General features: G+C 52.9%; 1 protein-coding gene across 5 annotated transcripts in view; it reads right to left on the bottom strand.

The window, feature by feature from the left end:
• AGPAT3 (1-acylglycerol-3-phosphate O-acyltransferase 3) overlaps window positions 1–14801 on the bottom strand; it is a 119371-nt gene that overhangs the window by 19636 nt on the left and 84934 nt on the right. For 4 of the 5 annotated variants that reach the window (XM_007969602.3, XM_073010962.1, XM_073010965.1 and 1 more), the window contains one exon: window positions 8807–9032. In XM_007969602.3, the coding sequence (XP_007967793.3) occupies window positions 8807–8984 (178 nt within the window). In that variant the 5' untranslated portion in view covers window positions 8985–9032. Of the gene's footprint in view, window positions 1–4907; window positions 5127–8806; window positions 9033–14801 lie in introns of those variants that run through there. The other variant, XM_007969622.3, reaches the window with a different exon arrangement.

Below are 14801 nucleotides of genomic sequence, written 5' to 3'. Positions count from 1 at the left end.
TCCAGAGCAGAAGTCTCTGCTAAACATGAGTTTTGATGACTTACATTGAGCATGTTTTATGAAATTACAATGACCTTCTCTAAGCAACTGTTGGGAGGAGACAGAAGGTAGCAGCAGAAAGGGGGAGAACTGCCACTCTGCACGGAGACACTGATCTTTACGCCCAATTACGATGCTCACGTGCGCCTTGGTGTGGCCGAGTACTGCACAGCCACACCCCCGAGAGGCGAAGGGAGATGAAAAATGTTGCTAGATGATTAGGAAGCAGAATACAACCACTCCTGTCCGCAGAACAGACAGCGGGAGAAAACGCAAAGCGCTGAGTGGAAAGGAATTATAGATGACCGAGTAATAGGAATTACACTTTCTCCTAAAGCCTGCTTTGGGGTTACACTGGTTTTCCATATTTTACAAAAGGTCACGTGAGGCCTAGCCCACCCGCAGGAAGGCTGACTAGGAGTCTACGGGGCTTGCTGCTGGGCAGGCGGCCAGAGGCCTGCAGGGCCCCAGAGACAGCAGGGCGCACCTGACCCCGTGGGTGCTGGCATGTGAGGGGTGCCAGTCCCTGCTTTGGGTGCTTGTCCCCCGCCCACCCACGGGGTCTTGGAGCCTCCTCCCTCGGTCCCTTCCCCTGGCTCCGGCCCCGTGGGCTGAAGACGCGCTTCCCAGGAGTGCGGGGGGGCCCGTGGCTGGGAACTCTGTTTGCAGGCAGGAGACCTGCGCGCCTGTGAGGGCTCTGGGGACGCTGGGAACATGGCATTGTCTGTCTCCTGATGGGGACTCCGGGACGCCCTCATTCACCTTCAGGAGAACTGCAGGGCTGAAGAGTTCCATGGTGAGAACCACACATCTTTGTCACACACAGGCCTCAGAGGGAGTGAGTCCCGTTCAGAGGGCCGTGTAGGGAAGGACAAGATCCCGGGAGGCCAAGCAGGTGGGCGTGTTGTCGGCCGCCGGAGTCTCGTGCCCCCCAGCCAGTCGTCCGGCAAGGACGGCCTCACAGAACCAGGATGCGGCTTCCAGCTCAGGACGGCCGCAGGCTTCTTGTGCTGGACACCAGCCCAGCTCTGAAGTGTGGGCTCTCTGCAAGGCCATCGCCCTGGGCTTCTTTTATACCAGTTATTTATAAAGGACACTAGAGACCAATTCCAAAGACATCCTGTACGAGTGCACAAGGGGCCGCTACCCGAGATCACACAGCTCAGCCCAGGATGGCCAGAGACACCTGCAGACAGTGTGCAGGCGCAGGGAAGTGTCTTCCCAGCGGTCCCGACGCTGTGTGCACACGCAGGCAAGCAGAAAGGACGCAGCAAGGAGAGAGGGAACTCAGGGTTTGTGGGGGTACCAAGGTACCCCAATTCCTTTAAAAGAGAAAGGTCGCCTGTGGGCAGAGGCAGTGGGCGGGAGGAAGTCCTGCTTGTGGGGAGAAGACCTGCTAACCAAGCCCCACAGCAGGCCTGGCCTGGCAGGGGCGCCCCCACCACTGGCTTGCCCCTGGCAAGTGCTCGAGACCTCTGCCTTTAGGGTCAAGCCCGGTGAGGGCTGGAGAGGAGGAATGAACTGAACGAGAGCCCACACAGCCAGCCAGACACAGGCGCACTCCCCATGAGTGTTCTGGAGGGACAAGCTGTGCTGTCTGGAGAATGGTCCCATCCAAAGGTCACCTGTGGCAAGCCCAGGGGCAGGTTGCCCTTTTCCCTTGCCGTTGGCATGCGAGGGCAGCCTTCAGCAGATCTCAGGACCCCTCGGCCGACGCTGGCTAACTGCAGCTGTCAGAGTGGTTATCTGTAAACTGTCTTGCAGGGTAAGCGGCTCCTGGGCCCGACATGAAATTCCTTTAATCATTTCCTTCACTCAAATATATGCTTCCCTAAAGCACAATGAGTAAGTCAGCCGTAGTCTATTTTTCAACCACTGATTTTAAAAAATCTAAAATTCTGGCCGGGTGCAGTGGCTCAAACCTGTAATCCCAGCACTTTGGGAGGCCAAGACAGGAGGATCACTTGAGGCCAGGAATTTAAGACCAGCTGCGGCAGCATGGCAAAAGTCCATCTCTACTTACAAATACAAAAATGAGCTGGGTGTGGTGGCAGGCACCTGTAATCCCAGCTACTCGGGGGACTGGGGCATGAGAATCACCTGAACCTCAGAAGATGGAAGTCGCAGTGAACCAAGATCGCACCACTGCACTCCAGCCAGGGTAACAGAGAGACTCTGTCTCAAAAAAACAAAAAAACAAAAAACAGACAGCAATAAACAAACAAACAAACTAAAATTCACCCAATAATAGTAACAATTTATCACGCATTGCTGTGCACCTGCTGTGCGTGTTGATTTAGGCTTTATAATACAGCTCAAAGGCAGGTGGTTTTGTCTGTGCTCTGCAGATGAGAAAGCTGAGGTTTAGAGACTGAAGCCCTGACCGAGGTCCGCAGGGAGGGAGGAGCGTGGGCCAGGCTGCTTAAATGGCTCCAAACCTGCACCCTTCGCCCCAGCACCTATAGCTCTGCAGGTCAGATGACAGCAGAGACACACTGGCAGTGAGTTCAAAATGGGCAGCAAGAAGGTACCCGGCATTAAAGAACGAGAATAGGAATGAAGAAAATAAAACAGTGGTTCAGGGTCATTAAAAACCACTGTGGCTGGTGCAGTGGCTCACGCCTGTAATCCCAGCAGCCCAGCAGGCTGAGGGAGGAGGATCACAGGAGCCTAGGAGATCGAGACCAGCCTGGGCAACATGGCAAAACCCTGTCTCTACAAAAAACACAAAATTAGCTGGGCATGGCAGTGCACACCTGTGGTCTCAGCGACTCAGGAGGCTGAGGTGGGAGGACTGCTTGAGCCCAGGAGGTGGAGGTTGCAGTGAGCCAAGATCACACCACTGCACGCCAGCCTGAGCAACAGAGCAAGACCCTGTCTCAAAAACAAACAGCGACAAAGCCACTGTGATGTCTGCTCTCACCATACACCACTGAACTGGAAAAAGCTTCCACATAGCTCTGACTAGAGAAGGGCTCCCACAAACGTATTCATGGAAATACATCTAAGTGGAGAAAATCCCAAATCCAACGAGTCAAAGAGGGAATTCACATACCCACGCAAGCCCAGCAGATGGAGAGGCCGATTACTTTTGTTTTTACTGATGTGCTTTTCTTGTGTATTTGTGGTCATTCCAAATATCTGGGAATTTTATATTGATCTTCTTAATGTATACCTCAATATTCCTTATTTTAATGCTTTTTTTCTACTTTCTATTTTCTTGCATTAAAAAAAAAAGAGATTTGCCTTTTCTTTCTTCATCTTTTTCTAATACTTTGGAAGTTATGTTTGATTTCTTTTTTCCTATCCTATACTTAACAAAGTTACCATTAAAATCTGAACCTGGGCTGGGCGCTCACGCCTGTAATCCCAGCACTTTGGGAGGCTGAGGCGGGTGGATCACCCGAGGTCAGGAGTTTGAGACCAGCCTGGGCAACATGGTGAAACCCCGTCTCTAATAAAAATACAAAAAAAAAAAAAATTAGCTGAGTGTGGTGGTGGGCACCTGTAATATCAGCTACTCGGGAGGCTGAGGCAAGAGAATTTCTAGAACTTGGGAAGTGGAGGTTGCAGTGAGCTGAGATTGCACCACTGCACTCCAGCCTGGGCAACAGATCAAGATTCCACCTCACACACACACAAAAAAAATCTGAATGCACTTCCTGACAAACACAGAACATGAATCCCCACCTTGGATACTCTGGTCCTGATACCTGGGCTATGCTGCCCACCGTTTCAGACCTGCCTTTCTCCAACCTCACAATTTGGGCATCGTTGTTTATTTATTTATTTATTTATTTATTTATTTATTTTCTTTTTTTGAGACAGAGTCTCGTTCTGTCACCCAAGGTGGAGTGCAGTGGTGCAATCTCAGCTCACTGCAGCCTCCACCTCCCAGGTTCAAGTGATTCTCCTGCCTCTGCCTCCCGAGTAGCTGGGATCATAGGTGCCCCCCACCATGCCAGGCTAATTTTCATATTTTTAATAGAGATGGGGTTTCACCATGTTGACCAGGCTGGTCTTGAACTCCTGACCTCAGGTGATCCACCTGCCTCGGCCTCCCAAAGTACTGGCATTAGAGGCGTGAGCCACCACACCTGGCCAGGCATAGTTTTTATTTTACATAGGGTTTAGATTCATCTACCTCCTAATTTCTTTGGCTACTATTCTTTCTTGAAAATTAAACCCTACTTTTATAATTTTTGTTCTTACTGAAACACATCCTTAAAAAATATTTAAGTGAAGATCTAGGGGCAGTAAAAGCTCTCATTTTTTTGGAGTGCACCACTTTTTATTTCATTTGCACTCCTGAATGACACAGAGTGCTAGGTTGGCCATTTTCCAGCACATTGAGCACCTTCCACCATCTCCCACCACTGCTGCCTGCCGTGAGAAATCTGCTGTTGGCCTCACTGCTGACCATCTAGCGTGGTTCTCCAGCTTTCCTCTCTGGGGATTTGAGGACCTCCTCATCTTTTTTTGAGACAGAGTCTCACTGTCACCCAGGCTGGAGTGCAGTGATGCAATCTCGGCTCACTGCAACCTCCACCACCTATGTTCAAACGATTCTCCTGCCTCAGCTGCCCAAGTAGCCGGGATTAGACACGCGCCACCAGGCTCAGCTAATCTTTGTATTTTTAGTAGAGACAGGTTTTTACCATGTTGGCCAGGCTGGTCTCAAACTCCTGACCTCAAGTGATACTCCTGCCTCAGCCTCCCAGAGTGCTGGGATTAGAGGTGTGAGCCACTGCGCCGGGCTCCTCCTTGTCTCTGATGGTCTGTGATGCCCCAGGGCCTGCCTAGGTGTGGATTTCTGTGCATTTGCCCTGCTTGGTGTATATGGGCTCCCTGTAACTGCAGAATCGTACCTTCCTCAGTTCAGGAAGTCCTCAGGCATCCTCTTCCTATGCGGCTTCTCCTGTTCTCTCCTTTGGGGGCGGCGGCCAAAGCCCTATTTTATGAAGCTTCTCATTCTGTCCTTACATCTTTTCAGTCCTATTTCACATTTTTCATCTCCTTTGTGGTCAATGGATGATTTCTTCACATCGATGTCTGGTGTACCCATTCTCTCATTAACTGTGTCTAATCTGATACAAAATCCATCTGTAAGTTTTTGCTTTAAAATATCAACAGTTTTCATTGATAGCAGTTCTACTTGGTTCTTTTCCAAGTCGGGGCACTTTGGGTAGTCTTTGGTCTACATCTGCTGTTTACATTGTCATTCTTGATTATGAACTACTATTTAATTTTTCTTAATCTGTGGGATTCTTCAGGCCTAAATGAGAGACTTTCCCCAGAGTGTACTTTCGTTTGCCTCTGCTGAGACCCACGGTGTTAACCTAGCTTGTCTCATGCCCTCGCTCAAGAGTCCTGGTTTAGCTTCAGCTCCCTCTGTTACAGCTGCCCAAGGGAGAGGCTCCTCAAAGGCAGTGCTGACGTTCCATTTTCGCACACACACCCTGTTTTTTGCTAAAGGGATTTGGTGGAAGGGTGGAGCTGAGAGGTTTTTCTTTCCTTACTGTGAGCCCAGAAATGCATTAAAAAGCCAGTTTCATCTGGGATTTAGCTGTTTTGTAGTATTTTAGCTTCAGAATATTGCTAGAAAGTAAGAGTCTGTAATTTAGTTTTCATTAGTTAATATTTGCCCTTTTTGTATGTATTCATCTTATCCAGTTATACTTATGAATAACTCATTTGTATATTTTATATTATAGCATTTCCAATTCTTCCTTCCCACAAAAAAGCAGCCTTTTATTTAAAAAAACAAACAAACAAAAAATCAGGAACTGAAGCTATAACACGTTTGTTTTTATTTTTATTTTTTATTATTTCTTTTTTTGAGACGGGGTCTCGCTCCGTTGCCCAGGCTGGAGTGCAGTGGTGCAATCTCGGCTCACTGCAAGCTCCTCCTCCTGGGTTCACGCCATTCTCCTGCCTCAGCCTCCCGAGTAGCTGGGACCACAGGCACCTGCTACCACGCCTGGCTAGTTTTTTGTATTTTTAGTAGAGATGGGGTTTCACCGTGTTAGCCAGGATGGTCTCGATCTCCTGAACTCATGATCCACCCACCTCGGCCTCCCAAAGTGCTGGGATTACAGGCTTGAGCCACTGCGCCCGGCCGGTATAACACATGTAAGACAAGCTGGTCTAAGGGCTGAGTCACTAGTCTTTCTGCAGACGGTGGAGTGTCCTAGGCATAGAAAGTTAGCTGGCATAGGCCGGGTGCGGTGGCTCATGCCTGTAATCCCAGCACTTTGGGAGGCCGAGGTGGGTGGATCACGAGGTCAGGAGATCGAGACCATCCTGGCTAACATGGTGAAACCCCGTCTCTACTAAAAATACAAAAAAAAAAAATAGCCGGGCGTGGTGGCAGGTGCCTGTAGTCCCAGCTACTCAGGAGGCTGAGGCAGGAGAATGGCGTGAACCCAGGAGGCGGAGCTTGTAGTGAGCTGAGATCGTACCACTGCACTTCAGCCTGGGTGACAGAGCAAGACTCTGTCTCCAAAAAAAAAAAAAAAAAAAAAAGTTAGCTGACATAAACAGCCTTTTCAGCAGTGCTACTGGCTGCAGAATTGGAAGGAGATCGTGGAGACAAGGTTACAGGCCCACCATTTCCCATATGAGACAAAGTGTGTATGTGCTCACTGTTTCCCATAGAAACAAGGTGTATCTGGGACCCAAGCTTTCCCATATGAGACAAAGTGTTTACAGCTGGGCTCCCCGTTTTCCATATGAAACAAAGTGTACAGGCACTCATGCAAAAACATGGAAACAGCATGAGAGTGTGAAATAAAACGTAAGAATCCCCTCCTTTCCCCACTCCCTGGATATCAGCACCACGCAGTTTTCTCGGGCATCCTTCTGAGATTTTTCTTTTTTTTTTTTTTTTTAAGACAGAGTCCTGCTCTATTGCCCAGGCTGGTGTGATCTCGGCTCCCTGCAACCTCCACCTCCCAGGTTCAAGCAGTTCTCCTGCCTCAGCCTCTCGAGTAGCTGGGATTACAGGCGTGTGCCACCATGCTCAGCTAATTTTTTAAAATTAATTAATTAATTATTATGATTTTTTTTTTTTTTTTTTTGAGGCGGAGTTTCGCTCTGTCGCCCAGGCTGGAGTGCAGTGGCCAGATCTCAGCTCACTGCAAGCTCCGCCTCCCGGGTTCACGCCATTCTCCTGCCTCAGCCTCCCGAGTAGCTGGGACTACAGGCGCCCGCCACCTCGCCCGGCTAGATTTTTGTATTTTTTTAGTAGAGACGGGGTTTCACCGGGTTAGCCAGGATGGTCTCGATCTCCTGACCTCGTGATCCGCCCGTCTCGGCCTCCCAAAGTGCTGGGATTACAGGCTTGAGCCACCGCGCCCGGCCATATTATGATTTTTTTTTGAGACAGAGTCTCGCTCTGTCACCCAGGCTGGAGTGCAGTGGCATGATCTCGGCTCACTGCAAGCTCCGCTTCCTGGGTTCATGCCACTCTTCTGCCTCAGCCTCCCGAGCAGCTGGGACTACAGGTACACACCACCATGCCCGACTCATTTTTTTTTATTTTTAGTACAGACAGGGTTTCACCATGTTAGCCACGATGGTCTCGAGCTCCTGACCTTGTGATCCACCCATCTCAGCCTCCCAAAGTGCTGGGATTAATTTTTTGTATTTTTAGTAGAGACGGGGTTTTACCATGTTGCCCAGGCTGGTCTTGAACTCCTGACCTCAGGTGATCCACCTGCCTCGGCCTCTCAAAGTGCTGGGATTACAGGCATGAGCCACCGTGCCCAGCCCCTTCTGGGATTTTTCTACACATGTACACACCACACACACAGTGTCCTTTCTTAAGAAACAAAATGAATCACAGCATACTATAGACTTTGTTGTATACTTTCTTTTTCACTTAAAACTGTACGTGTAAGATGAAGGCTCTCCATGATGGCCGCAGAGGGTCCCTGTATGGGTGCAGCATAATTAGTCTCCAGTGACAGGTGCTTAGGTTGCTGCCAGTTTTGTACTAATATAAAAATAATACAATAATGAGGATACCTGTGATAAAATGAGAACACCTGTCCCGCTGCACACTTTTGCACGTCTCCGTAGGGTGTATGTCTGTGGAACTGCTGAGTTGAAGATTGCAACCACTTAAACTACTGACAGCCACTGCCAAACCACCCTCCAGAGATGTGGCTGTTCACATCCCCACCACACCTGGCGTGAGCAGTTCCCCGTCCACGGTGAGTGTTGTCACCAAGCCTCTGAGTCTCTGTCCACGTGACAGGTGAAGACTGGTTTCTCTATGTATAAATACACACACACCTACAGAAGCACATACGGACAGACACACAGCTACACATGTGTTTGACGTGCAGGGACGTAGGATGCCTTTTCTTTCAGGGATGCATGCTGAAATACACTTCAGCATGCTCCGGTGTTGGTGCAGTGTGAGCGGGACACACGAGGGGCCATGTAGGGAGCTGTTGGAGCTTGGTAACGGGTGAACAGAACTCAACTCTCTCTTTACTTTTGTTTGTTTAAAGATTCCCATATGCTCTGGTAAACCGTGGGAAGCTGCCATTGCTGTGGGTCAGAATGGTCAGACTGGCACATCACACAGCTCAAGCTAAGGAAAAGAGGTGGCCTTTCTACAGCCTGCCAGCCAGATGGCCTCAGCGCCTCCCGCACAGCCCTCACTTCCGGCCTGACAGCCCACGGCTGCCCCGTCCATGGTCCCGCGCCGCCCCCACGGGAGCCCCAGGTGGCGGGGACTGGCCCAGCAGACACTCACGGCTCCAGAGTGAGTAGGCGAGGCGGCAGTTGAGGCGGCGGTAGAGCTGCTTGCTGACCGGCCAGAGCGCCAGCGTGCACAGCTGGACGAAGTTAATGACCAGACCGCTCACCACGAAGACGAAGCCGACCAGCAGGTGCAGCACGAACTGGGTCTTCAGGAAGGCCAGCAGGCCCATGGCGCTGCTCAGGAGCGGGTGCACGGCCCCTCACTGAGGACAGCCGTCCTGCAAAGACAGGGACAGGGACAGTGTCAGGGTGGCCATGCCTACACCCCCACGGGAACACCGGGGTACTGCTCACTGCACACCCTTCACACGCCTCACGCTCAAACACACATGCTGCACAGCACACTGCAAACCCCACACACCAAACACAGCACACTGCAAACCACACTACACACCACAGCGCACCGCAAACCACACACACACCACACACCACAGCTCACCACAAACCACACACACCACACACAGCGCACTGCAAACCACACACACGCCACACACCACAGCGCACCGTAAACCACACACACCGCACTGCAAACCCCACACACCACACCGCAAACCCCACACACACCACACACCACAGTGCACCACAACCACACACACACCACATACCACAGCGCACCCAAACCCCACACACACCACACAACACAGGACACCGCAAACCCCACACACACCACACACCACAGCACATCGCAAACCACACACACCACACTGCAAACCCCACACACCACACCGCAAACCACACACACCACATACCACACTGCAAACCCCACACACAACACACACACCGCAAACCCCACACACCCACTGCAAACCACACACACGCCACACACCACAGCGCACCAGAAACCCCACACACACCACAGCGCACCAGAAACCCCACACACACCACAGCGCACCAGAAACCCCACACACACCACAGCGCACCGCAAACCACACACACCACACACCACACTGCAAAACCCACACACAACACACACACCTCAAACCCCACACACCACACACCACACTGCCAACCACACACCTACTGCAATCCACACACAAACCACACACCACAGCGCACCGCAAACCACACACACACACCACATACCACAGCGCACCCAAACCCCACACACACCACACAACACAGGACACCGCAAACCCCACACACACCATATACCACAGCGCACTGCAAACCACACACACCACACACCACAGCACACCACAAATCCCACACACCACACCGCAAACCACACACGCCACACACCACAGCACATGGTAAACCCCACACACCACACATCACACCGCAAACCCCACACACAACACACACACCGCAAACCCCACACACCACACACACCGCAAACCACACACACCACACTGCAAACCACACACACGCCACACACCACACACATGCTACACACCACAGCACACCACAAACCCCACACACCACAGCGCACCACAAACCCCACACACACCACACACCACACCGCAAACCCCACGCACCACACACCACACCACAAACCCCACACACGCGACACACCGCAAACATGCCACACACACCACACACACACTATATATACCACACCACACCATAAACCACATACACACCACATACACCACAAACCACACACACGCCACAAACACAGCACACTGCAAACCACACACATGCCACACACACACACTTTGTACCACACACCACACACTGCAACACATCCCCCCACCCCAAGCACACTCATATGCACCACAGTCTCACACAACACGCACCACAGGCATAAACATGCCACGCTCACACACACACACTCTTCCATGTAAACCAGAAAGAAAAACGAAAAGACTAGAAGAAATACACCCAAATATTGAGAGTGATTAACTCAAGGTGAAGGCACCATAATTTTTATTTGATTTAGTATCTCATTTAAAAGATCCAAATTACACAATAAATCTCTGCAAACAGAGCCAGGAGGCCTCATGAACCCCTCGGTGTGGGAATCAATGCTTTTCACTCCCACGCTCGTGTGCGTATTTTAAGCTTGAAAGATTTCTGTTCTGGTTTCCCGCATAAAAGGAGCGACTCCCCAGGGGCTCCACGGGCTCCCCCTTTCCTTCTACGCATGTCTCAGTTTCAGCGGGGAAACTGGCAGACCCCCACTCTCAGCAGCACTGCTACTGAGCGGCCCTGTGACCCCCATGTGGAAGAGGAAACCCGCAACCCCTGCGTGGAGGGGGAACCCGCGGCCCCCGCGTGGAGGGGGCAACCCGCGGCCCCCGCGTGGAGGGGGAAACTGGTGACCCCCGCGTGAAGGGGGAACCCGCAGCCCTGGGGTGGAGGGGGAAACCCGCGGCGCCCCCGTGGAGGGGGGAACCTGTAGCCCCGGGGTAGAGGGGGGAACCTGTAGCCCCCGGATGGAGGGGAAACCCTGGCAGTCAGGCTGGCGGTGCTGCCAGCCCCTGACTTGGCCCTCTGGAAGGGCACCGAGTGCACTCCCATGGCCGGCACAGGGGCAGGCTCTGGAGTGGTGCCAGTTGGCCCTCCACATTCCCAGGGTGGCCCCTGTTCCACGCCGCCAGCTGCCCCCACTGCGGCCATTCTTACACCCAGAGCAAGGCTCTCCATGGACGCCCACCCCAACCTCCCGGGAAACCCACTGTCCCGACTCCATAGAGCGCCCTCCGCCTCTCGGGGATTTGTGGGCGCTGCCTGAATGGCACTCAGGGACCACCGATGCCAGTGTCGCTCCCACCACCCTTGGACGTTCTCAATCTGGAGCATTAAAAGTCACCTCTCCCGGACACTGGGCCCTTGGCTCCCCAGACACCGTGGGGACAAGAGCTCTGGTCGTGGTTTAGAAATGGGCCTGAAACAGTTCCACCCCTCCCCACAAAAGGTGGAGGGGTCCTCCTTCCCTTTCTGACTGTGGCCTGGACTTGGTCGCTGCATCTGATGAACAGCCTTGCAGAAACGTGCTATGTGATTGTCAAGGCTGGGTCACAGAAAGGGTGGCTTCTGCCTGGCTCTGTTCCCAGGATGGCCACATCACAAGGATGTGTGAGCAGCAGGTCCTGCCTGCGTGGAAGGGGCTGACCTCATGCCCCTGAGGGGGCCACCCGGGAGGCAGGCCCTCTTGCCCTGGTCAAACCTTCAGATGAGCCCAGCCCTGGCATCAGCTCACCTGCAACCCCAGGGCAGCCAGCTAAGTCGCTTCTGAATTGCTGACTCCACGAACTGTGGGGTGGAGGAGTTCTACTGTTTTATGCCACCACACTGTGGGCTCGTTCATCAAAGCGGTAACAGGAAATTATTACCCCACAGACAAAGGACAGAAAAGACAAGGGGGCAACAAAAACACTTTTTAGGGGCTTAACTTGTTCCACGGTCTGCGTCGAACACCTCTCACGCATTCCCAGACTCAGACAACCCCAGCGGGACGCCATCACTGCCCCAGTTGACAGGCAGGTGAGCAAACAGAAGCACAGAGAGGCTTAGTGCATCATATGAGGCCACACAGGGAGTCAGCAGTAGAGCCAGTGCCAGTCCAGGCAGCAAGGCTCAGAAGTCAGTGCTCACCCAGACACACTGCAGCCCCCCCAGGGTGGGCAGGGGCCCCTTAGAGCAGAGCCTCAGACACGTGGGGCGGACCAGGCTTGCTGTCTCAGAACGCCTTTCTTGAGCTAGAGATGATGTATTCAACCAGACCTTGGGTTTCACAGGGTGGGGCCGCCCTGCAGTCCATCACCTGCCCCACCTGGCACAGAGCAGAGCCCCAGGAGACCAGGTGGTCCGCACCCAGGGGCACACATCACTCCACACTGGCCCAGAAGAACTGGGGTCCCGAGAAGCCTGCTTGAGGGCTGGCACATCAGCTGTGATGCTCTAAGAAGCAGATGCCCGGGCTCCACAGCAGACCTGCGCTGATTCCATTGTAGGGCGCAAAGTACAAGAATCTGACTTTTTTTTTTTTTTTTGGAGACAGATTCTCACACTGTTGCCCAGTCACGAAGTTTATTTTTAAAAATCAGATTCTCAGCCAGGTGTCCTGGCTCACACCTGTAATCCCAGAACTTTGGGAGGCTGAGGCAGGCGGATCACTCGAGGTCAGGAGTTGGAGACCAGATTGGCCAACGTGGTGAAACCCCGTCTCTACTAAACACACAAAAATTCGCCGGGTGTGGTGGCGGATGCCTGTAATCCCAGCTACTCAGGAGTCTGAGGCAGGAAAATCGCTTGGACCTGGGAGGTGGAGGTTGCAGTGAGCTGAGATCACACCACTGCACTCCAGCCTGGGTGACAAGAGTGAAACTCCGTCTCAAAAAAAGAAAACTTCACCCAGGGATAATTCACACACAGCTCAGACGGGCTTGCTACTCCACGCATAGCGTGATGGGTGTTGACAAGCTGAGCCACCTGTGACCCCACCACACTGCAACAGGGAACATTTCCATCCACGTCCTTCCCCGCCCAGCACTACAACGCGGATCAGCTTTCCAGCTCTACTGGTTAATTTACCTTTCTAGAAGTTCACACACACAGAATCCCATGGCATCTGGCCCAGCCGGTCCAGCGCAATGCTTCTGAGACGGCCCGGGACAGCACCCAGGGGTGCATCTGTGGCTGCCGAGTGACCTCCAAGGCATGGACGTGCCACAGTGATATGCTCCCTGCTGACAGGCAGCACCCAGTCTTTGGGGGCCAGACAGAGCCATGACACACATGCACGTCCCAGCCTCTGCGTGGATGCAGCTTCCCCTCGAGAATCCACTTTATCAACCATCCTCGGTGTCACAAAGCAGCCAGTCCCTGGTCCATCACCTGAACCTCTGGGCTAGAAAGTCTACACAGACTCCCTGGAGAGCCCACGCCTGCCCTCTGGCACACGTTTCTCCTGGCCCAGGTGCCACACAGCACTCACTGCCCCCGGAACTCTGGCGTCTCGGGTCCAGCTCCACTCACGGAAGTCTCTGCAGCAGGAAGTCTCAAAAAGGGTGAATGGAGCCGGCCAAGGCCAGAGCAGAGGGGCTGGCTTCAGCCCTGGAGCCCAATTCTAGCAGCAAGTCCACCACCCTGCTCTGCGGCCCACGGTCACACCTGGGACGGTGTCCCGTAGCGGTCTGCATGGCCCACAGCCTTCTGACGTGCTCCCTCGCTGACAGCCACCTGGCTGGATCATCAACCTCTACCTCCTGGAGGTCCTAGACACGGAGTCAAAACACATGTCTTCATCACTTACTGTGGACCAGGCTCCATTCCAAGGAACATCTGCTGTTCACCTGCTTAATACCAGCCAGCAGAACTCAGGGGGCTCTCCCGCCTGCCTGCCCCAGCAAGAATGCACAGTTTCCCTGGGCCATCGCCCCATGTCTGTCCAGCCAGCAGTGTAGTCGCACTCAGACCTCGCAGGTACCCTATTCTGCCTCCCCGCACGCAGCCCACCTGGACCTCCTTGATAAACATGACTGCACAAACCTCCAATGGCAGTGGGCAGAGGCCGCCTCCCTCCCTGCGGAAGGGTGATGGTGAGGAAGGTGCCCTGCTTGGCCACACGGGTCCCTGTCTCCAGCTTCACAGTCCTTCGGGCCGGCAGAGCAGGAGAGCATTGGGAGGGGCCTGGACTCAGTGGCCCCCAAAACCATTTGCTCGTGAGCCCATTAAGGTGATTTTTAGAAAATTATATATCCCCAGGCAATGTGAAGTTGACATCTAGATTTTTTAAATTTATTTATTTATAGAGACAGGATATCACTCTGTCACTTAGGCTGTAGTGAGGGCAGTGATGCCATCATGGCTCATGCAGCCTTGATCTCCTAGGCTCAAGTGATCCTCCGGCCTCAGCCTCCTAGAGCACTGGGATTACAGGCATGAGCCACTGCACCTGGACAACTTCTACTTTTTTTTTTTTTTTTTTTTTTTGCGATGGAGTCTCGCTCTGTCGCCGGGGCTGGAGTGCAGTGGCGCGATCTCAGCTCACTGCAAGCTCCGCCTCCCGGGTTCCGGCCATTCTCCTGCCTCAGCCTCCGGAG

The sequence above is a fragment of the Chlorocebus sabaeus genome, chromosome 2, assembly GCF_047675955.1.
Source record: "Chlorocebus sabaeus isolate Y175 chromosome 2, mChlSab1.0.hap1, whole genome shotgun sequence".
Lineage (NCBI taxonomy): Eukaryota > Metazoa > Chordata > Mammalia > Primates > Cercopithecidae > Chlorocebus > Chlorocebus sabaeus.
This window is presented reverse-complemented; position numbering and strand designations above follow the sequence as displayed.